Source organism: Octopus sinensis, linkage group LG11, assembly GCF_006345805.1.
Source record: "Octopus sinensis linkage group LG11, ASM634580v1, whole genome shotgun sequence".
NCBI lineage: Eukaryota > Metazoa > Mollusca > Cephalopoda > Octopoda > Octopodidae > Octopus > Octopus sinensis.
This window is the reverse complement of record NC_043007.1, coordinates 38,654,196-38,679,246: the sequence shown is the minus strand read 5'-3', so window position 1 is coordinate 38,679,246 and position 25,051 is coordinate 38,654,196. Positions and strand designations below refer to the sequence as shown.

The 25,051-nt window shown below is 36.0% G+C and overlaps 1 protein-coding gene across 2 annotated transcripts in view; it reads right to left on the bottom strand.

Annotated features, from left to right (window-relative positions):
* The window catches only part of LOC115217187 (WD repeat-containing protein 26), a 47,599-nt gene that overhangs the window by 1,431 nt on the left and 21,117 nt on the right, over positions 1-25,051 (bottom strand). The window contains exons 3-13 of one of the 2 annotated variants that reach the window (XM_029786821.2): positions 23,947-24,006; positions 21,382-21,515; positions 16,702-16,799; positions 15,139-15,295; positions 10,295-10,433; positions 8,569-8,709; positions 7,232-7,351; positions 5,476-5,621; positions 4,103-4,181; positions 3,192-3,321; positions 1,526-1,699 (exon numbers count right to left, since the gene is read on the bottom strand). In XM_029786821.2, the coding sequence (XP_029642681.1) occupies positions 1,526-1,699; positions 3,192-3,321; positions 4,103-4,181; positions 5,476-5,621; positions 7,232-7,351; positions 8,569-8,709; positions 10,295-10,433; positions 15,139-15,295; positions 16,702-16,799; positions 21,382-21,515; positions 23,947-24,006 (1,378 nt within the window). Of the gene's footprint in view, positions 1-1,525; positions 1,700-3,191; positions 3,322-4,102; positions 4,182-5,475; positions 5,622-7,231; positions 7,352-8,568; positions 8,710-10,294; positions 10,434-15,138; positions 15,296-16,701; positions 16,800-21,381; positions 21,519-23,946; positions 24,007-25,051 lie in introns of both variants that reach the window. The other variant, XM_029786820.2, reaches the window with a different exon arrangement.

The window sequence follows — 25,051 nt, the reverse complement described above, 5'->3', positions numbered from 1 at the left end:
AATAATAATAATAACAACAACAACGTATTGATGCAGTACCAGGCAGTGGCTCACATGGCTTCTGATTCTAACAGACTGATAATGTTATCATGTACATGTTTTATCTTCGTATAGAACACGGGCTACAGCAAATATTCTGCACAGTACCACAAATCTGCTTGTCAGTTGCTTGACTGTAACCAGTCGAGCATGTCCCTGAGTGGTTGATGATATGTGCATCTCTGATCACAAGCAGTAGTCAGGGAGCATGATAGCCATATGTTGAGAGAGATTCTTTGGAGTTGAAATAATCCACCTCTGGAAACCTGGGGGTTTCACTCATCATCCTTCAATAACCCTTATTCAAGGACCTTTTGAGTGACATGGGCTACTGGAACTGAGAAAAGTCTGAACCCCATCTACAAGTTCATGCACTGCTTATCTGGATATGACATCACCAAATTGCTAGAAATGATAACCAAACTTACCATAATGCCAGAAAAAAAGACACATTAGAAAATATAATCCAGAACACATAACTGAGAAAGATGGGATGGTTATGGCTGGAGTGCTTTTGATCATAGCTCTACCGGATCAGGACCAAGTTGGTGAGGCTCAACAGCTGCAACTTCCCATGAACCTTCAGCTTACCTACTTGACATGAAAACAGGTTCCACTTATGTTGAATGGTTAACAGTAGGAAGGGCTTTCGCTCAGCTATAAAAACATTTCAACAACTGCTCTGCCATAAAACATTCTAAACATGTAAGCATGGGAAAATGCATTTATAATATAAATAAATAAATCATCACTATCATTATTGTTTAATATCTGTGTTCCATACTGGCATGGGTTGGATGGTCCAACAGGATATGGTAAGCCAGAAGACTGCATCAAGCTCTAATATCTGCTTTAGCACAGTTTCTTTGGCTGCAAGCTCTTCCTAATGCAAACCACTTTACTGAGTATACTGGGCATGTTTTTCACAAAATTGACACTAGTGAGGTCAGTAAGTAACTCTCAAGACAAGACATCCCAACTGAATTGCGATGAGGTGGCTTTATGTCAGGTGATGAGAGACTAAAGTAAGACAGAGGGACAGTAACAGGTGTCTTGCTATAATGGAGATACATTAATACCACAAAGGAAAAGAGACGATGGTGAAGTTGAGGTGCCAGAGCATATCCTCAAGGTACAAGGTGAATGTAAGAGAAAAGAGTAACAAAGGATCAGACAGGGTGAGTGAGTAGGTAAGATTGTAAGAGTGTGAAAAGAGAGCGACAGATGGAATAGAGATGGAGATAGAGTTGTCAGCAGTGAACACGGATGGAGGTATGGCCAATGGTGAATATCAGTTGGGTGGGAGAAGGTGGAGGAAATAAGAATAGGTTGGAGAGGTGATAGGTGAAAGCACATGATGTAAAATGGCTGGGATGTGAAAGAGATGCACAGCAACCCGATCAGAGGTATATAGGTGAGAATAGCAAAATAAATCAAATAAAAACATAAAAATAAAATAAGGTTTTTAAAAAAAAACCCAACTTACCTTTTTTGGTTTTATCAAGAGGTCCCCATATTCTAATCGTTCCATCATCTGAAACACTGGCTAACATGCTAGGCACTTTAGGATTCCAGTGTACACAGTTGACAGTTCTAGTGTGTCCTTCCAACACAGTTATTGGAACTTCTTTTCGAATGTGCCAAATATAAACTTTATGATCTAGAAAATACAATTTAAAAAATATATATATCACTAACATAATATCACCTCACTGAAGTCAACAGGAAAGCCTCTATATGACTAATGACTTCCTAGAAACAGAGCTAATTCTTCCTTTAAAAGGGTAAAGACCCCTTCAGTCATAAATGACTATGGGATTGCACCTAAAAAATTCTCTTCCTAGGCACAAGTTCAGCCAAGATTGCTTATAGAAGTCCAGCAATAAGCCCATGCATATCAGCCTCCCCTCTCCATGCCACCAATGTTAACCAAGAGAAAGGCAAAGGCTGATATGGCTTGGCATCAATGATATCACAACTCATTTCTACAGCTGAATGAACTGGAGCAATGTGAAATAAAGCGTCTTGCTCAAGAACACAACATACAGCCGAGTCCGGGAATCGAACTCACCACCTCTTGATTGTGAGCCCAATGCTCAAACCACTGACTACACAACCATCTTTAAAAAAAAAAGGACACACTGGTAACCATAAAATGAATTACACTTATAAAAAAAAAAACTGATTGGTCAAGGGGTGGAATGTCTTTATCTCAGCTTGATCAAAGTCAGTTTTGGTCTAGACAACATAAAAGTTAAAGTCTGTCTTAAACGTACAGGTTCATTACATCAAAGCTTATCTTGGTTCCTAAAAGTACAAGATGTCACCTGCTACAAGAACACTCAACTAGTAATAGCATTTCAGCTGAGAAAATTAAAATAATATGAAATTAACCCTTTAGTATTTAAACCGGCCATATCCGGCCAAAAGTATTCTGCCTGTTTTATGTGCAAACTGGCCAGATCTGGTCTCTTACACCAACCCTACAATATCGTTTTAGAAATTAACAGCTTCCTCATCAAAATCTCATCGCTACAAGATAATGCATGATTAGTTCAAAACAATGTGGATGAAAAAGCATTAATTGTGGCAGAATAATGCGAACACTAAAGGGTTAAATACCTTGCTAAAGGTCAACATTAGCCCTCCACCAAGTACCCCCATTTCTTTCTTCCTGCAAGCAGGGACATATTTTCCTAGGTAACATCTCATACAGATATATTAGCACAACTCAAATAACATTGAGAAAAGAAGATTGGGTTTAGATCTTGCACTGGCCAGGTTCAGGATCAACTAAAATTATCTTTTATTTGTTTCAGTGATTAGACTGCAGCCATGCTGGGGGTACCACCTTGAAGGATTTTTAGCCAAATGAATCGATCCCAGTACTTATGGTTTTGTTAAGCCTGGTATTTATTTTATTGGTCTCTTTTGTCAAACCACTAGGTTACAGGGATGTAAACATACTAACACCGGTTGGCAAGCAGTGGAAGGGGATCAGACACACCCACACATACATAACACCTGCATCCAATAATTTTAGGGTATTGATTCATTACCAGGCAATTGTTATAAGCACAGTCAGTTTTGTCAACCACATTAGAAAATTAAATCGATTATACAACAGCACATAATGTACAGAGTTCAGTTACCTTCACTACCACTGGCAATGAAATCTTGATTTAATCCACCAAAACAAGAATGTATTGTATAGAATCCCTGGGTAACACCCTGAAATTTTCGAAGAAGGCAGCGATCCTTAAGATCCCATAAATGGACTCCCTAAAAGATAAAACAAAAAAATGTATAGCATTAAATGATAAACAGAAAATTGATTTTATTCTTTCTTTTCATTTTTCTTAATTTATTCCAGAAACCTCTTTACTAAGAGAAAGAGTAACTGCAGCAACATCCCCGATGACTAAAATAGCATGTAGTAGCTTTAAAATAATAATTGTAGAAAACACACTAAAACAGACAGTTGAAGCCTGGACAGCTCTGACTGGGTAGCTGCTGTCAAACCATCCAACACATGCCTGCATGGAGAACAGATGTTAGATGATGATGGTGAAAAGGGCCTGAAACATTACATTTGACAGAGTAATCTGAAAGCTAAAGGGTTAATAACAATACAACTTTACTGTACAAACTGATCATGAGATTTAAGCAAGACAACTAGATATCATTATCCAAGACAAGATGTGAAAGGAGTGCATCATCTTAGATATGGCCATGTTGGCTGTTATAAATATAGCAATAAAAAAAAAATAAATAAATAAAAAAACCAAGACTTAGCAAAGGAAAATGCAAAGTCTGCAGGTTTTCTTCAAATGTAGTTCCTGTAGTTATAGGTACCCTAGGTACCATTATCAACAGACTTAGTAGGTCCTTTAATGAGATTGGAGTAATGGCAATAATACAGAAACTTATTCTATTAGGAACAGCAAGGATTGTTTGAAAGTCCTAGTTGTGACCTAATATCAAGGATATTGATTCCAAATGTAGCACATTTAAGCATACCTTTAAATAATAATTCAAATACCAGAGTAATTGGAATGCTTACCTGAGTGGCCACATTTAATAAAGCTAATTTTCCAGTTTCATCTAAAGTGAAGGACATAACAGGATGATCTTCTTGTAATCTGTGGAGAAGGTAAAATAAAAAATAAACACATTTAAAATCCTTTTGTTACCGTATTGCCGTTGAAATATGCTGCCTTTGTTTCAATAAATTTTGAAAATCATGAAGAACACAGTAAAGATCGCTTTAAAACACGAAATTTATATCATAGGATTCAGGGAGGTCTAGGTAGTTGGTATTGAAAGTGTAAAGAATACAAGTAGTAAAAATTAATTTAATGATGCTTTTTTTATTCACTTTATCAAGTATTTTACAACCATCACTATCATTTCACACACTTATGCATATGAGTAACTTGATCTGCTAAAAATAGCAACCAAATTTCTTTCACATCTGTTTCTTAAAAAAAAAATTACATTGGATATTAAACTCTTAGATACATTAGAGCTGAACAATAAAATATCAGAAGATCATTGCTGGAACATTTTTGACCACAGTTCAAATAAATTTGGGGACAAATAGCAATAACATAAATGTTAGTTAATCCATAGGTCAACAGAATCTGGATTGTTAGTTCAACCACATATCAATAGGATTTGGGGCTAAACAACAGTAATACCTTCCCTGCAGAATCCTGCTGTTTTTTCTCAGACAACTACCAAGTAATGATAGTAGTTGATCTTGCCATACACTTCACACTGCACTGAGCTAACTTGATCAAAGACTCCTTGAAGTGAGATATATGAGGTAGAGGTTGTCATGGATATATCTGCTAGAGGAGATGGGCCAGGGTTCACAAAATTTTGCACACCTCTGACTAAACCGCCAACAATAGGTGCCAACCTCTTGGCAAGCACCTTAGCCAAGAAATCTGAACTTGTGTATTGTGTCCCATTTGTGTGAGTCCTTTCTTCAGCATTGTCTTCTGTCTTTAGGCCACACAACTTGGAACATCCTGCAGTCTGCTGCTATTTGTAACAGATAGCTGCCAAGTTAGCCACAAACAAATATGGTATATCAACCAAGTTCAGAGTTATAGCATCCCTCTCAGTGAACAGCTTATTACAGAGTTGTCCAACACAACTGTCAAAATCAGTTTCCTGTAGCATTCTATGTCTTGGCCATGAGTCAGCAAAGACTAATTAGGTAGGCATCAAATTCCACTGAATACTACTCCAGCAAAGTGTTACTGAACATTTGCAAACATCTGCTTGGAACTGGGTGGCATGTATCCACTATGGTTCACTAGATATCAAAGTGTAAATTTGCTGTCACAGTGTTCCTTCACCACCTTTACCCATTAAACTATATTTGCTCCTAGAAATAACAAGTAACAACACACGAGAAATACTTACATATGAAAATCTGATTTATCTTCAAAATTGTAGCCTCTTATTCTATTGTGGGTGTCAGCAGCTAAAACAGCTTTCCCATCGTGTTGACATGCAAGGCACTGGACTCGAACACCTTCCCAATTATCAAAAAAATTGCCATCTTGATCCTGCAAGATCAAACAACAAGAGAATTTAACTCTTTCAAGTCCTGTAGTAATTTCCTTATGGCAATCTGCTCAAAATTGGATTTCATAAAAATGAAGGTAGTCTACTTATGGAAAGAAAATTAGTATTATTGCATAGATATGGATAAACTTCATGAGAAGATGTAACGAATGTTGATGCATATTGTGAATGTGGTTTTACCTGTTATGTACTTTTTATGATTGAATATGCTGTAATGTGAAAGAAGGAGCCTACATGATAAACAGTTTGTGTACCACAGAAGTTGAAATGATGTAAGAAAAAATACAATTTATTGACACTTTCCCATAGTAATACTTCACTGTAGCACTTCTAAGTCATATAAACAGGTAAGGGTTGGCAACAGGAAGAGCATTCAGCTGTAAAACAATACCTTGATAAATATACTTGCCTAACCCATGTTGGCATGAAAAAAATCAGATCTAAAGCCAAATTAAAATTCATATATCAAGTCTAAGATAAGTCCTGGTGTTGTAGAAAAGTAGAAAAGCAATAAATGAACATTTATATATTTGTCACCCACTTACACATGTAAATTAAGTTGATTACAGGTAGATGTTTCCATATGTATAGCTGTAAAATACAGCCAGGAAACCTGTCCTTGCACACAGTACTCCACAAAGTGACACAATCATCCAATGAATCCTCCATGCACCATAAAAAAACAGCTTTTGTTGTTATTGTTGTTGCCATTGTCATAGTTCTTGTTATTGTAGATTAAGTCATAAGGCTGTGAATGAGCAGGGTTACTAGAGTGTTGGATAGAATACTTCATGGTATTTGATCTGACTCATATGTGCTCTGAGTTCAAATCCTGACAAAGTCAACTTTGCCTTTTGTCCTTTCAGAGTTTCAGGGTCAATAAAAAAATTAACACCTGTTCCAGCTCCTCAATCAAAACTTAGCTTCTCAACACTTAGCACAAAGCATCACCCCGCTCAATACTGCATTCTTTCTTTCTCAAGGGGTCTTTATCCCGTGAGTTACAGGGTGGTTTCACAAAAAACAACCTATACACTCAGTAACATGGTTACTATTAGGGAAGGCATCCAGCCACAGAAACTATGCCAAATCAAACAATGGAGCTCAATGAAGTCTTCTAGCTCATCAGATCCAGTCAAACCATCCAACTCATACCAGTATAGAATCGCTGTCATCAATGTTCTCCTTCCATGCTGGCATGGATCTGACAAGTCAGAAGACTGCACCAAACTCTGTCTGTATTGGCATGATTTCTATAGCTGGATGCCTTTCCTAACTCAACCACTTTACAGAGTGTACTAGGTGCCTTTTATGTGGTAACAGCATGGTCCCCAAGTAACATCCGGCAGAACATACTTTCATTTCTTTCAAGCTTTTGCATGTCCTCTGCAGTCATAGACCAGGTTTCACTACCATGTAGCATAGCTGTTCATAAACAAGCATCATACAATTTGCCTTTCACTCTACAGAAGAGGTATTACCAGTGTTATAATGAGTTTGAATGACAAAAAATACTGACTTTAGCATATCTTAATACATATATATAAAATAATAACATGTTTCAAAAATGAGAGAAGAAAACTTTGCTTACACATTGGTAGAATTGTCCTCTAGTGCCTCCTGTGAAAAATTCTTTGCCATCTGCATGCCACGCAGCACTGGTTAAACTATCTTCAGGAGATTGACTCATTTTAGCTTTCAATTCACTAGTCTACAAAAACCAAAAATAGAAAAGGGGAGAAAATGTTAATCTTGATAGTGTTACAAAGCTGGATCGAGAAATAACTTGTATAAAACATCTGTAAGGTTTTGGATAATAACAAGACTGAAAGACAATTAACACAAGTACTTGCATAAATGATTAAGTAGAGTGAATAGAGGGGAAAATTGAAACCACACCAATGACTGTGGTATCATTTTCTTTTGGAATAATATGAAAGGATAATTATTGATGAAGGTCGTTACTTTTAGCTTTGTAGCACCTCCAACATAGAACAAGTTGAAGCAGTTATATATATATATATGTGTACTCACAAATACACAATAAGGATTTTAAACTTGAATTTTCAAGGTGCAGGCATGGCTGAGTGGTAAGAAGCTTCCTTCTCAACCACATGATTCCGGGTTCAGTCTCACTGCACAGCACATTGAGCAAATGTCTTCTACTATAGCTTTGGGCCAATCAAAGCCTTGTGAGTGGATTTGGTAGATGGAAACTGAAAGAAGCCCATCATATATATTTGTGTGTGTCCATGCGTGTATGTTGTATGTATTTCTCCTGCACAACCACTTGACAACTGGAGTGTTTACATCCCCATAACTTAGCAGTTCAGCGAAACAAATCGATGCAATAATTACCAAGGTTAACAAAAAATAAATACTAGGGTTGATTAATTCGGCTAAGAATTCTTCAAGATGATGCCTGAGCATGGCTGCAGACTGATGATTGAAACAAGCAAATGATAAAAGAACATTGGAAAACATAATTTCCACCCCCACCATCACAATTAGAAGTTAATAAGCTAGAAATACTGGATAAAGTTTCCCCTTTATCTTACATTGTGGTGGTTTACATGATTCTTCGCTTAATAAGCTTCATTTTCTATTTCCAAATGCCTACAAATCAAGAAGTGACACACAAGCTCAATGCTAATTTATCCACAAGTCAAGCAAGTCTATGTGTTTCTCAATTTGCTACAAATATTGGCCAAATTTCACTCAAATCACCTGCCTTCTTAAAAAAAAAAGAGAGAGACACAGGATTTTATCTCACACGTCATGCTTGAGAACACAAAGTGATCACAAAAAAAAAGTGTTCTTGTTAATTAGATCCAGTCAAAAATAACCAGAGACTAATCAACAACAATAGCAACAACAATAACTAATCTACATTTCAATACATTCAACACACCAGTAAAACCACCTCACCTCAACATTCCATAACCAAACTTCAGCACAGTCGTCTGGACCACAAGCAATGATGTATTTACTATCTGGATGCCATGCTATATATGATACACCATAGGAGTGACCTTCATATGCTCTACGCATCAATACTTCAAACGTATACTGTTTAAAAATATTGAAAAAAATAAAATATAGGCAAATTAGAGAAAAACGAAATTTAAAATGGGAGTTCATGTATGTATGCACGTGTATAAAATATGTATATATGCATGCATGTACTGTTTACATTATAGGAATTTAGAAAATTCGAGATAAGAAATAAATCATTTCTACACACTATTTTTAGCTTTATCTATTTTATTTATATATATATATATATATATATATATATTAGATATTTTCGATCTAGTTTGGATTCTTTGCCATCAAATTTGTTTGCAAAGAATTCAAATTTGATGGCAAAGAATTCAAATTTGATGGCAAAGAATCCAAACTAAATCAAAAACATTATATATATATATATATATATATATTATATATATATAATGCACACACACATATATATATATACATGTACAAAAACATAGTACAAAATTTTAAGAGATGTATACACTCAATGATGCAAAATATACAAAGGTGATTAATATTTACATCATACAAATATAAGTATGATTCCTACTGAAGAAGAAGTCACATAAACATTAAACAATTGTATTTTGGAGGAAACAACAAGAAAATTCAGTAGACCAATTTAGAATCAAGCCATTAAGTTCTCCTTGAGTTAGTATATATATTTTTTAAAAAAAGTGTCACATTAGTTATTTCAAAGAAAGGGGAGATAATAAAAGTGTGCAGACTAACCAGACTGTAGCCTTGACATTAAGAGTTAAAGGACAGAGAATACGCAGTCACTTGTATTGTACATAATGTGAATGACTATTTCTATAACAATAATGTTAATTTATGGTGATTGTAAATGAAGTTACTATTGTAGCATTATACGTAAGAGCCTGGTACTACTGTAGCTAATGCATATGTAGTGTGAGCATGCACAAACACACATACACAACTGTCAAGGCGTTATGAAAGGATATGTAAATATCTACAACAAACAACTAAAATGAATGTGTATATATACACAACCCAGAGAATGTGTGTATACATTAGAAATAAAAATATTTCCTTATTTCTGATGGGCCTTTGTTTCAATTAATTTTGAAAATAATGAATTTAATAAAATAAGTCATTATTAAGCTAATTTTTGGAACAAATTCTCATGATATTTTGTTTGGTGAAAGGTTTTAGCTAAGATCACTTTAACCCTTTAGTTACCATATTTCTGTCAAAGTACACTGTCTCTATTTCAATTAATTTTGAAAATAATGAAGAATTTAGTAAAATAACTGCCATTATTAAGCTGGTGTTTGGAACATAAACATGAAATTTTGACGGAAGATTTTTATGTATATCAGTTTAAAACAGGAAGTTTGTATCATGGGTGGTACCAGGTAGGTTGGTATCAAAAGGGTTAAAAGGACCACTGGTAATATTCATTAAAATGTGGTACTTATTCCCAACAGATCAGAAGACAATAGAAGTATTGCAAAATAAAGTATTCTACCAGAGTGGATTTAAACCTCTGATCAATAATATATTTCAATAATATAATCACTCAGCCATTTCAGTTACAGTTATCCACCAGGATGTCATGACTCCTGTATCATTATACAAAAATGCTGCAACTTACCATATCAACATCCCAGATAATGAGAGTACCATCCTTGGAACCTGTAGCTAATTTTGTGCCATCCGGAGAAAATCGACAAAACCATACTTCATCACAATGGTCATTCAATATTTGAATAGTATTACAAGGAAACTGATCCCTATAAATAAAAAATAAGATAAATAAAATATATATATCATGAAAGAAACAAAAAGAATTATTTGAATAGGTGAAATTTTCTCTATTCTGCATGCAGAATTAAGTGTACTGCCCAAATACACATCATCCTCATCATCGCCATTTAATGCCCATTTTTCCATACTTGTATGGATCAGACAGAATAACTTGAAGCAGATTTTCTACAGCTGGATGCCTGTTGCCAATAGTCATCTGTTTCCAAGCAAGATAATATTTTTCCATAGCTGCACATTTTCCCCAGAAGACTGGAAACAAACAATCTTGCTTTTATAACACTGATGCTCATTTACAGCCATCACACGATATTTAGACAAGGGTTTATACAAACACACAATGAGCTTCTTTCAGTTTCTGTATGCCAAATTCACTCACAAATCTTTGGTTAGCCCAGAGTCATACTAGGAGACTTTGCTCAAGGTGCTACACAGAGGAACTGAACCTAAGACCACCTAGTTGAGAAACAAGTTGCTTAATCACACAGCCAAGCCAATACCTATAACAAAATACATTCTAGAAATCTGAAACAAGACAAGAGATCTGTAAACTGTTAACCTCATACTCTGATCAGATGAGGATTTTCAGTCCCAACTTGGCCCTGAATTGATAAATCTATGATCTAGGATTTCTAACCATGAACATCCTGTCTTTTAGTCAGACATAGTGCAAACTGACTACATTATTCAATGTGTACTGTTCCGTTTCAAGACAAAGGGGTGCAGTGCAAGGGAGATTTTGCTGCTATTTCTAGCAGGTAGGGCAACCACTCATAAGAACAGAGACAAGGATGCATTCACAAATTCACATAGCTGACAGCTACCATAAAATAGACACACCCAAGTATAGACATGGATACACACACAAATACTCATATTAACATCTAAAAATGTTAAAAAATTAATCATTAATTAAACAAACAATCCTAGACAAAACATTAGGATTCATAGATAAACAAGTGAATATAATATATAGAGTGAGAGAGAGAGAGAGAGAGAAATACATCCCTGCATTATGAAAAGTTGGATTCTTAAAAATTTTGTCCTAATGCTAGATTCCATAAAGTAAAATAATTTCCTTACTGACTTCTATGTAACATGAATGTCAATGGGAAAAATAGGCTCAGCATTACAAGATTTTCATAAATGCAACATTTCCATACCATAGGAAATGCCTGCCAGTTAAAATAAACACACACACACATATATATATATATACACATACATACGTGTGTGTGTGTATATGTATGACTGGCACTGCATTGATTACAAGGGTTCCAGTTGATCTGATCAATGGAACAGCCTGCTTGTTAAATTAACATGCAAGTGGCTGAATACTCCACATACACGTGTACCCTTAAAGTAGTTCTCGGCATCACAGAGTGCAACAAGGTTGGCCCTCTCTGAATTACAGGTACTACTCATTTTTACCAGCTGAGTGGACTAGAACGACGTGAAATAAGGTGTCTCACTCAAGAACACAATGCATCGCCAGGAATTGAACTCACAATCTTACAATCATGAACCAAATACCCTAACTACTAAGCCACACACATTCACAATGCATATATATATATATATATATATACACACACACACACACACACCACACACACATTACATACAGATTCAAGCCTAAACCTCACACACTCTTACAGGTATTCATGAATGCAGAAAAGCCATTAGTCACTGAAATAAAACTGGGATAGACACCATGACTAATGCTACTAAGAAAAACAATAAAAAATCAATAACACCAATACTCCTATTACTGTTATTGATGAAAAGTGTAATTCAAGGTTTGAGTAGAGGACAAAGAAGAGGGAAGTGAGAGAATTACTTCTGAGCAGGGGAGTTGATTTCTTTTCTTTTAGTTTAGATTTTACTTCCAGGCTTTCTTTGTGGGAGTTTGTTTTGCTTTTTCTTGTCATGTGCATGGCAGTGGGGGGTAATTTTTGGTATTTTGGATTCATATTTCATATACTTGAAAATTCAAATGTTTTTTATGAAATGAAATTGGAATGTATTTTATTTTAAATAAATAAATATTAATGGAAATTGAACTTGAAAATTTGAATTAAATAAAAAAAAATGCAATCAATGAAAATAATGAATTGAATTTCATGACAGGGCCATTCATATAGAGTCACACACTCCCACCACCACGTATGGTTATGTTTCTGGTGGTTATATTTTGAACAAAGCAGTCTTAAACTAAGGAAAGTTACAGTGGTCTCACTGATGACACCAGGGAGTTACAGTCAAAGTTAGGTATTACTGAATCAGCAAGTTTTAAATATCTATTGTGCTTACAGTATAGCAATATTGGTGGTGCTTGTACATGCAATATATCAGTGTGTGTATATATGTGGTATATGTGCATGCTTGTGGGGATCCAGTTCTATAGATTCTATAGATCCAATATGGCCATCACTTATATTCAGCACAGATTCAGCATGCCCCATGCCTTTTACTAATGCTTCTTTAATAACCATGTAAGCACAAGAAAAATAACAGACACCTTCCTCGTGACTCTCTAGCCCTTGACCCTCCAGCAGAACATCCGAAATGTGACTGCTGGATGGAGAGAGGATTAAGCTGCACCAAGGGTACTTAACTGGTACTTTGATTCCTGGAAGGATGAAAGGCGAGTGTGCTCGTTGCCAGAGCGGCTAACTGGCTTCCGTGCTGGTGGCACGTAAAAGGGCATCATTCGAGCGTGATCATTACCAGCGTCGCCTTACTGGCACCTGTGCCGGTGGCATGTGTAAAAAGATTCGAGTGAGGTCATTGCCAGTACCAGAACAGTCTTCACTTATACTACATCTGATTCCTCTTAAGCTCAGTTTTTCTCTCAACATAATTCTACTTCATCATGCACATTAACATTACACATCCTGGGCATCTAAGAAAATCTATTTTTGTGCTCTTACTGTTTAATTCTTTTGTGCATTTGCCATACACGAAATCTACCTTTTATTGCCTGTGATAGCACTGCATCTCTTATGCACTCAAAGTTTGCATTGAGTACACCATATGGAATTTCTACCAAATGCTTTTTTTACATATGAACAAAAACCATTTCCCTGATGAAATAAAGGCCTTATAATTTGAGGTTCTTTTCTAATTTTATTCCACATTCAGCTATAATTAGGCCATTAATACCCAGCAGTTCCTACAGGCAACCAGTCTTAAACTCCTCTGTTATAGCCTGAAGGATTATAATGAATAAAAGGGGACTAACAATGAAGCCCTGATGAACCACCCATACATTCTATGAATTCTCAAGTTACTGACAGCATCAATGTACATGGCTTGTATGGCTCTCAAAAGCCATCCATCTACTCCTCACTTCCCAAGTGACTACAAGATCACAAAATGAAGTACACTGTCAAAGGTTTTTTTCAACCCAACAAATTCTTAGTACAGCATCCTATTTTTAGCAAACTATTTCTCCTGCAGCAGCCACACCAAGAAGAATGCATCAGCAGCACTGCTTTCTGGCACAAAGCCAAACTGCATTTCATCTAGGTTAACTCTTTTCCTAATTAGTTGAGTAATAAATAACCATTTCTGTAACTTTCAAGACTTGATCCAACAGTTTGATACCTCTGAAATTCAGTAATTATCTTTCTCTAACAATATAGGTGCAGACATGGCTGTGTGGTTAGGAATTTTGCTTCCCAGCCATATGGCTTTGGGTTCAGTCCCACTGCATGGCACCTTGGGCAAGTGTCTTCTGCTATAGCCTTGGGCTGACCAACGCCTTGTGATTGAATATGGTAAGCAGAAGTTATCTTATGTGCATGTAAGTGCTTGTGCCTCTTAACAGAGAGGCAACTCACTTTGATCATCATAGCAATTTTAGGAGCAAGGAATTAGTTGAGTACATGACTGGTACTTTATTGACCCTGGAAGGGTGAAAGGTAAAATTGACCTCAAAATGATTTCAATTCACAAGGTAAAGAAATGTTAAGCATTTTGTCTGATATGCTACCATTTCTGCCAATAATTTATCACAATGCCACAAATTTGTAAAAGAAAAAAAATGGACATAGTGAACCTAGTTGCTCGTTAATTTTACAAATATTAACATACAGTAGTACCTCGGTTTTCAAACAACTCTGATCATGAGAGAGAGAGAGAGAGAGAGAGAGAGAGAGAGTGTGTGTGTGTATGTAGATAGATAGATAGATATAAATATACAGATATAAAGCATGATTTATTCGTCATCAGAGGCGTTCATAAACCGAGGTACTACTGTATTAAATGAATATGAGAAAGACAGGAGATAAAGTACGATTTATTTATGATCAGAGTTGTTCGAAAACCGAGGTTTTACTGTATTTATATATACTAATCTCAGTATATTAACCAGTTTCTTCTGGAATGAAAGGATTACAAACATTCTCCTGACAGGTTGAAATTCCAAACATTATGGTAACTACAAACTGCAAAGTATTTTAGCTTCAAATTACTGACTGTGTGACAAAGTGGGCGTGTTTGTGTGTTTGCAAGCACTTGTGTACCTATGTACGTGTGTGTGTGCATGCATCTTCATACATGTGCACCTTTATGTATAAGCATTCAATGTAAATATCAAACAACAGGCATTATTAACAAAGAAATGTTTAAGGAAATGAAACAAAATGAAATCCAGTTAAATGTACCAACCTATTACAAGTGTGGTCTATGAGGAGAGAGACTGCATCAAGATTGTTGTCAAGTTTGGTATTGTGGTACAAACATTGATCTGTTTGAAGTTCTACAGCCTGGCTAAGTAAAGTCTGTAATCGACGAGGGGGTAGCATCACAGTGGGTGGAAGAAAAGCTAGTAAAATGAACAAATGCCAGAATAAATGTCGGAATATATATGCTAACATACATACACACACATGTGCATGTACAAACAGTGAATATTGAAGAAATAATTAACTAATACAATTCTTTTGAAACTATTATGTAATATATCCACACAACGTCAAAGACATCAAGAAAAGCAGATGTGTGTGTGTGTGTGTGTGTATTGGAAATAATTGTGTATATATAATTATCTGACTGTAAGTGTGTGTGTGTGTCTACATATTCTGATAATTTCAGTCAGAGATACAATTAATAAATAATGAATTTATGTTGATATTACAACCCTAGTTAGTTCTTGCAGAATAGATGTAATAAAAATAAATAAATGTGCCCTTTTAAAGCCTAGCCAGGCTCATGGGCCCGCTTTCCCGGTTTCAATGGCCTATGTGTTCCCCAGCTTGATGGGACGCCAGTCCATCGCATGGTTACTCATTTTTGCCATCTGAGTGGACGGGAGCAACATGAAATGAAGTGTTTTGCTCAAGAACACAACGCATCGCCCAGTCCAGGAATTGAAACTACAATCTTATGATCATGATGCTGACACCCTAACCACTAAGCCACGCGCTGCCACAGTATAGATGTACAATTTACAATTATCAGTAACATTTGGTATGCAATTTTGCTATATATTGGCTAATTTGAATGGTTTCTTTTTGTCACACAATTTCTTTTTTCAAAAATGACATAGAATACGATTGGAACTAATTAGTTCCTGAGTTGCACCTAAAGTTTTCTTTTTGATTTTGTTTGGCTATTTTTTCTCTCTCAAAATATTGAAAGTTGTTACAGAAAACATAGATTAACATTTCTGATATCAGTAGAAGTGAAAATGATATTCAATGCAACAAATGTAAAGATCAATGCCATGCTATAAACACCCTATGACTATCCATGAGAGGTGTTTATTTGCAAAGGTGTTTAAATTCAGCAACTTCAAGCACAAAATAGCTTATTTGGGATTTTAGCATTTTTTATAGTTTCAAAGGGAAATAAATCGTACAAATTAGACGTTTATCATGGCAGAAATTTGAATGTAAATAGGTGTAGTACATCTACGTGGGATTAGTTTTATTATGCAAAAATATTTTCTAAAAGCTGAAGGTGACAATAACGACAAAATACAGATTTATAAGCTGTTGGTTAACCAGGAACCAGTCAATGTTGGTGACCTGGCTTGCTTGCAATATGTAATATAAAACGTTTTTTTTTTGGTTTTTTTTTGTTCTAAGGTATGGTTTGATTAAGGAATCACATTTCAGTATTTTTACCTGCTACATGAAGTCTCAAAACATTGTATCACTGATTAAAAAGAAAGTAAACACGGTTTTTAAAAGAACATTTTAAAAACGTATGAAAAAAATGACCACTCACATTGTAATTTTTCAATAAGTTTTTGTCTGGAAACAATCCCTTTCCCTTCCCAATCGGATGTTTCTCTTAAATCTTGTGGATTATTACACATCATATACCTAGACAACAAAGTAATAAATACATATCATATAGATGAGGGGTTCTGGCATATCACATATTTCATATATATACACATATAACCATTACACATGCATGCCTTTATATTCAGTACCCTTCACTCTTATATAAAACCTTATAAAGGTAAAACATTGAGCAGAGCAAAGCATTAACAGGTTTCAATAAGCATTGTACACAATTTCTTAAATTTAAATGCTAATCTCTTCCAGGTACACCATTTCTGTTGACTGACCAGTGACACATAGCAAGAAACTAATCAGCGAGTTAATAATCAGCTTCTTTAAAATAAATAAACTCAACATGCATTGAGTACTCTTTATCTCATACCTCTGGACATGTACAAGTGTGTGTGCATACATGAGCACATGTGCTCATATATATATAATATATATATATATAATATATATATATATATATACACACACACACACACACAATATAAATAAAATATATATATGTATGTATATATATATATATGCATATATACATACATATATGTACATACATATATATATATATATATATATATATACACACACACACAATATAAATAAAAAATATATATGTATGTATATATATATATATATGCATATATACATACATATATGTACATACACACATATTCATGTATACATATATGGGTACAGGGCGTCAACAAAATGTAAACATGAAATATGAAGACAAACTTGGGTATGCAAGCAATGAGAGAAACAAATGTGAAACAAGACAAGTAACATAAAGAATGACCCTTCATCAGTTGTTGGCTGCCTATCTACTCATTTCAAGCATTTCAAGAGAGAAAAAATAAAAGAGGAGACAGGTATGAATGCATCTGATCTGTACAACAGACTGAAGGAAAAGTAAGATGATCACGTGAGGATAAGAAAGATGGATGATGGTCACATGTGAGCAACGAGAGGGGGGAGATAGAAAACAGTGATGGGGAGAAAAAAAGGATGAGAAAGAAAAATCAAAAGGGGGAGAAGAGGAGAAAAAAGAATTAGAGAAAAGAAGAGAGAGAAAACGAAAGGGGGGAGAGAGAGAACAGTACAAGGTAGAGCCGCATCAAAATTATCACGATAAACTTACTTGGAAATGGATATGTGGCGTTCACTCATATAATAATGTATATATCTACACACATACATATATGTACATACATACTTGCAAGGCAAGAAAAAGAATAAAGAGAAAACTAAAGGTGGGGGAGAGTAGAGGAAAAGCCTCTTTGACTAAATGGGGTGAGCAGTTGTTAACAGGGGGAGGGTTGCTGATCCCATGCCAGTTGTTGAAAGGCTACAATATGATGGAAGAACAAGCCAGCTTTCCAAAATTTACAACATTTTAAGTTATACTATTATTCTTTTTGTATCTCATAAAAATAATTGTCTTTAGTGACCTGCTCCTTCTCCCAAACCCTCTTCAACAGTTTCTCTCTCTTACACACATTGTTCAATTAACCCTACTTCCTTATCAAGCAGATAATAAAATAGTTTATAAAGATTCAGCTAATGCAACTTGGAGCAATTCTAACAAGATTGGATTCACATCTATTTAGCGAGGATACTTAACCGTTTTATGTCCATTTTTCATACTGACATAGGTTGGATGAATTGTCACAGTCAAATTTGAAAAAAAAAATCATACCTCGGACATGAGGTTAATCACTAACAAAACAGCTGAACTATCACACTGGAATCTATTAAATTACTACACCTCATATTATAAAAGGTGGAGGCGCAATGGCCCAATGGTTAGGGCAGAGGACTCGCGGTCGTAGGATCGCGGCTTCAATTCCCAGACCGGGCGTTATGAGTGTTTATTGAGCGAAAACACCTAAAGCTCCACGAGGCTCTGGCAGGGGGTGGTGGTGATCCCAGCTGTACTCTTTCGCCACAACTTTCTCTCACTCTTTCTTCTGTTGGCCTGCTCGCTTAACCAGCGGGGTGGCGTCATTTGAAGGCTAAAACAATGGGAAGCGCATTGTGACCAGCGATGTGTAGCAACATTTGATAGCCTGGTCGGTCACGGTGATCATGGTGATATTATAAAAGATGATAGAAGGAAAGCTTTAGGGAAATGGTTTCTGTATGCCCACTCCATCATCTTACATATTCAATATTTTATAAGTGGGTTTTTGTTGCAGCAACTGTTTTCACAGATGGAGGCCATGCCTGCTACAGACCAATGAAATATGAAGTAAGAATTAACTTCACCACACTGTCATGTCCAAACACCTTAACCATACAGGTGCGGGCATGGCTATGTGATAAGAAGTTTGCTTCTTAACCACATGATTCCAGGTTCAGTCCCACTACGTGGTACCTTGGGCCAACCAAAGCCTTGGGAGTGGATTTGGTAGACGGAAACTGATAGAAGCCTGTGGTGTACGTGTGTGTGTCTTAGTCCCACCACCACCACCATTTAACAACCAGTATTGGTGTGTTTACATAATTTAGTGGTTCAGCATAAAAGACTGATAGAATAAGTACTAGAAAACAAAAATCTGAGGTCGATTTGTTCAACTAAAAAAATCATTCAAGATGGTGCCCCAGCATGGCAGCAGTCAAATACAACCTCTTAACTAAACTAATAAAAAAACATCAGATTCAATGAGCCTTGAGATAATGCAAGCCCCCACTTCATAGGAGCAAAGGAACAAGTGCCCCTCTGTACTCATCATATGGCATAGAAGGGCACTTGAATGGCCATAGAAAAGTGTCAAATGCAAAAATCATTATGGCTTTATAATAAAACATTCTCACAACTCAAGGTAGATAACTCGTACGAAGTTGAGAAGCTTTTTCTGTTTTTTTTAAATTACAACCTAGTGATTAGTTTTCCATAGGTTGGACAGTTTCAAAATGTGACAGCTTCTCGTGAATCCCATGGACCTCAATATTGCATACAATGCATAAGTGTGCACATTAAATATCTCAGTTTTTTTTTTTATTCTAAAATAAAGGTTATATTCCCTGAGCAGGAGCGTTAACAAACTGGGCCTGTAATAACAGTAAGGTTCGGACTTACAACTGACAGTATCGTCATCTGTCCAGCCCCTTGACTTAATAACCAACAGCCATTTTTTTCTAAAGGGGAAGGAAAAAAAGACAAGTGGAATAATAAAAGAATGAAACTAACAGAGAAAGAAAAGAGAAAATGAAGTGGTACAGAAATGGTTTAAGGAAGTATATGTCACTGTGATAGAGGAGAAAGATCCATGTGGGATAGCAGAAGGCAAGGAATAAAAAAGAGCCACTGTCGATACAGGATGTGAAGGCCAAGAAAGACAGACAGAACAAGATTAGTCTGACTAAGAGGTGTTTAAGCAGCAGAGTTCAGCTGAGTCAACTATCAATATTCAGATGAATTACATGAGCCAACAAGAGAGTGTTTGCATGGTTGTTTGACTTGTTAGAACTAGTAATCAAATCTCCCTTGGATCACATATTCCAAGCTCTCCTTTGAAAAAAAGAGACATTGGATAATAGAATTCTAGAAGGCCCCTAAAACATGGTTATTGCAGCTGGAATACCGTTAATCATAAGACTGCTCAATCTGTTCGGTATGTAGCTCCCTATCAGGTCACACTATCATGGCACGTTACTTGCTACTAAGTTCAACAACTTCCGCCCTCATGCAAATGACATGATCTTTCATTCCTCAATGTCTTTCTCTAACCATACATCATCCAATGCAACACAAGCTAGACACAAATGCTAACTCTGCGTTGATTTCATATATGGAGACCTTGAGAGCAAGCTTCATAGAGCCATGCTAAATCTTGTCTCTTAAGAGTAAAAAAAAAAATCAAGCAATATTCATATCAAGAAAACACCACTAGACCACCACCCCTAAACACCAACAGCCTTCACAGTTGCTTCAAATGCTGGGTCTCACTATCAATAAAGATCTTTCCTGGTGACTGTACATCAATTGCATAGCTAGAATTGCACCTTAAAGACTGGCTTTTCTCTTCAAGGCTAGAAAATACTTCAATCTCTTATCCATAACTGTATGGCCAATAGTTATTTACAATATTTTTTTTTATAGTTTAACCCTTGTTATCATATTTCCACTGAAATTCACTGCCTTTGTTTCAATTTATATTTAGAATAATGAAGAATTTAGCCAAATAACAATCATTATTTAGCTGGTATTTGGAATTTGAATTAACATGAAATTTTGATGCAAGATTTTTAGATTATTTCAAAACTGGATGTATTAGAGAACTAGAGGCTGTCTCGGGCAGGTTAGTATTTAAAGGGGAAATCAGAAGAGAATAGGCCAGGTCATGACCTTTTTGCATAGCCTTCAAAGACTAGTAGCAGGAGGAACTTCTTAGATGGAAGACTACAACAAAGAGAATTTCACTAAAAGCACCCAAAGTGTAGGTAATAGCGTTAAATCCAGAGAGAGAGAGAGAGATGGAATCAACTTACAAACATACTGTATACCTTTTTGGTTTACACTTATACAGGAACAAAAGCTTGCATTCAAAGTTACCTGTCTGAAACAAACAAACATAAAAAAAAAATAAAACATAAAAAATTGTTTACTTACGTACTAAGTTCATGCACACGTTCAGTATTAAATTTTAACGGCGTTAATTCATGTCGTAAACACTGTAATGCATCCAAGTTCTTGCCTTCTTCTAAGAACTCAAGATACTTCTGTTCAAGAATAAGAAATTTCATCTTCTGAAATGAAATAGATGCTTCATTAACAAGTGTTATCAATAAAAACTTTTTTTTTTTTTTTTTAAATTTCATCATCATCATCGTTTAACGTCCGCTTTCCATGCTAGCATGGGTTGGACGGTTCAACTGGGGTCTGGAAGCCAGGAGGCTGTACCAGGCCCAGTCTGATCTGGCAGTGTTTCTACAGCTGGATGCCCTTCCTAACGCCAACCACTCCGTGAGTGTAGTGGGTGCTTTTTACGTGCCACCGGCACAGGTGCCAGACAAGGCTGGCAACAGCCACGATCGGTTGGTGCTTTTTATGTGCCACCAGCACGGAGGCCAGTTGGGGCGGCGCTGGCAACGGCCACGTTCGGATGGTTCTCTTACGTGCCACCGGGACTGGTATCACAACTACAATTTCCATTGATTTTGATCGATTTCGATTTTACTTGCCTCAACAGGTCTTTGCAAGTAGAGTTTTGTGTCCCATGAAGGAAAGGTATGCATAAGCGGACTGGCTAAATCTCAGGTAGAGGCCACGGGTTATGGTCTCACTTGTTCTGAAGGAAAGTAGTGGGTGAAAACGGGATAAAGACAGCACTGGTTGTACATAAAAGGTGCTGTTTGAGTGAGATTGGTACACTTGGGTTAGTAGTTTGAAAGAAAGGACAAAAACACCCCAAGGATGGAGCCATTTGAGCCAACAAGAGAGCATCCATTCTGTTGATCAACCACCTAGAAATAGCAACCAAATCTTACTGAAATCACATTCTAACATCTGAGTCCCTTTAGCATTTAAACTGGCCATATCCAGCCCAAATACTCTACTTGATTTTTGTTCAAACCAGCCAGATCCAGTCTCTCACACCTACCTTATACTGTCATTCTAAAAATAGTCACATCCTCAAAATCTTGAAGCTGAGATAATGCATGATTCATTCAAAACAATGTCACTAAATAAGCATTATATTTGACAGAATAAACTGAATGCTAAAGGGGTTAAAAACACATTGAACAATGTAGTCTTAAATACATCGATATTATCATCATTATTTTACTGTCTACTTTTCCATGCTTGCATGGGTCTGACAAGGGTATGTTGGAGCAGAGTTTTTTTTTTTATGACTAGATGCCTTTCCTTTCACCAACCACTGAACAACAAGCCACATGAATTTACATGGAGAACTGGAAACAAACAACAAAACAACATCATATGAACAAGCCTTTCCTTTACAATCAGCAAATGAGCACCTGTAGATAATGAAATACAAACTAAATCTCACAAACATACACATAAATACATTCACATGTGCACATTCATGCAACACTCAGAGAGGCATCTTTTGGTCTCTGATCACCAAATTCACTCACAAGGCATTGGTTGACTGAACCCAAAATTACATGGTTGGGAAGCAAACTTTTTAACCATACCTGTTCTTACATACTATATATATATATATATATTATATATATATATAATATATATATATATACACACACACTCTGAGAGCATAGCTGCTAGAATAACAATAGGTTGGGCAAAGTTCAGAGAGCTCCTACCTCTGTTGGTAGCAAAGGGCCTTTCAAATCTGTTGAAGAGGTAGACCCAGGAAGACAAGGGATAAGGTGGTGAAGCACGATCTTTGAATGTTGGGTCTCACAGAAGCAATGACAAGTGACCAAGATCTTTGGTGATATGCAATGCTTCAGAAGATCCATCAAGCCAAGTGAGGCCATAGTCATGGCCAATACCAGCGTCAGGTCAATGGCACCCGTGCCAGTGGCATGTAAAAAACACCACTACACTCTCAGAGTGGTTGGCATTAGGAAGGGCATCCAGCCATAGAAACCTTGCCAAATCAGAGTGGAACTGGCACAGCCCCCCCCAGCTTACCAGTTTTCACTCAAACTGTCCAACCCATGCCAGCATGGAAAGCGAACACTAAGCAATGATGATTATATATATATATATATAATATATATATATATATATATATATATATATATATATATATATAATTATCATATAAATCAAAGAAAAGAGAGAATGATTACAATTAGTAAACAGAATGATTAACTAAGTTCTATTTGATCAGAACTGACCTGGAACTATAATAAGTATTAAAATTTAAATGATATTTCATAACTATTTTTCATAAGGCAACATCTATCAGAGAGAAAAAGGAAAGGAGTTGGAATTTGGCCAGAGAGTGATCCATTAAGCTGGGGTGGTCATAAAATATGTCAGCCTCATGCAGCTAACTGAAACTAAGTTGATGAAATGGACTTGTTCGGGTCCTCAGGGATTACCAGTATTTAGGAATATTGGTCATTTGCATTTAATATAAAAAAAAGAAAAAACTACCAGTTATACTATTAATCAAAATGCAAATTAAAAGATACAAAATAGAAAGAAATTCAAAAATATTTTTCCTTTAAACATTACCAAAGTTGTCTGACAGCTATCTTCAATCAACATTTTCAATTCATTCAAATCATGGTCAGCCTAGAAAGAAAAAAAATTAATCACATTTCAATTTCAGAAGTAATAAAAAAAAAATTATTTAAAGAGAGGAGAGAAAAATAGAAATAAAATAAAAGTTTGTTTTGAGTACAAAATAAGGCCTGAAATTTTGGAAAATGATTCATCGACACCAAGAATTAAAAATTCCAAAAGGATGAAAGGCAAAGTTGACCTCAGTGGAATTTTGATCTCAGAATGTTAAGCCAGAAGAAATGCTGCAAAGCATGCTCACGATTCTGCCAGCTTGCTGCCTTAGGTAAGTGCTGTTGGCAGCATTTAAAATAATGGAGACCAAACACATTGATTTTATTTTTTTTCTTTTGAGAGGGAGAAGAGGATTTGAAAGGGCCAAATAGCTTTCCCTGACGATGCAGTAACAGTTTAGCATCATACAGGTCCACATAGCAAAACACACACATCATCATTACTTTAACATCCCTCTTTTTTCCATGCTTGCATGGGTTGGATGAAGTTTTCGATGATGGAGATTGTCAGATGCCATTCCTGTTGCCAAACCTCACCTGTTTCCAAGCAAGGTAATATTTACCCACAGCGAGACCTGTTCTCGCAAAATATCAGAAATGAGTGACACTGCTTGTATGACAGTGACTGTCATTTACACCTATCACACGATGTCAAGACAAAAAGACACACACACACACACATACATACAATGGGCTTCTTTCAATTCCCATCAACCAAATCTATTCACAAGGTTTTCATCAGCCTAGAGCTGTAGCAGAAGACACTAGCCCAAGGTGTCATGCAGTAGGACTGAACTCAAAACAATGTGGTTGGAAAGCAAACTTTTTACCACACAGCCAGACTTGAAATTATAGGAAATGTATAAAGTCATTGAGAAAAGATCTGTAAGGAACCCCAAGTTACCACAGAACTACAGTTTCTAGAATGAATGAGATTTTTCTCTACACAGGAACTATTCTGTCTAAATGTAAATGATACTGTCACTAATTTTTTAAAGAATTTCGTGCGTGCTTCATCTTTGTTAAGAACAAATCTATAACTT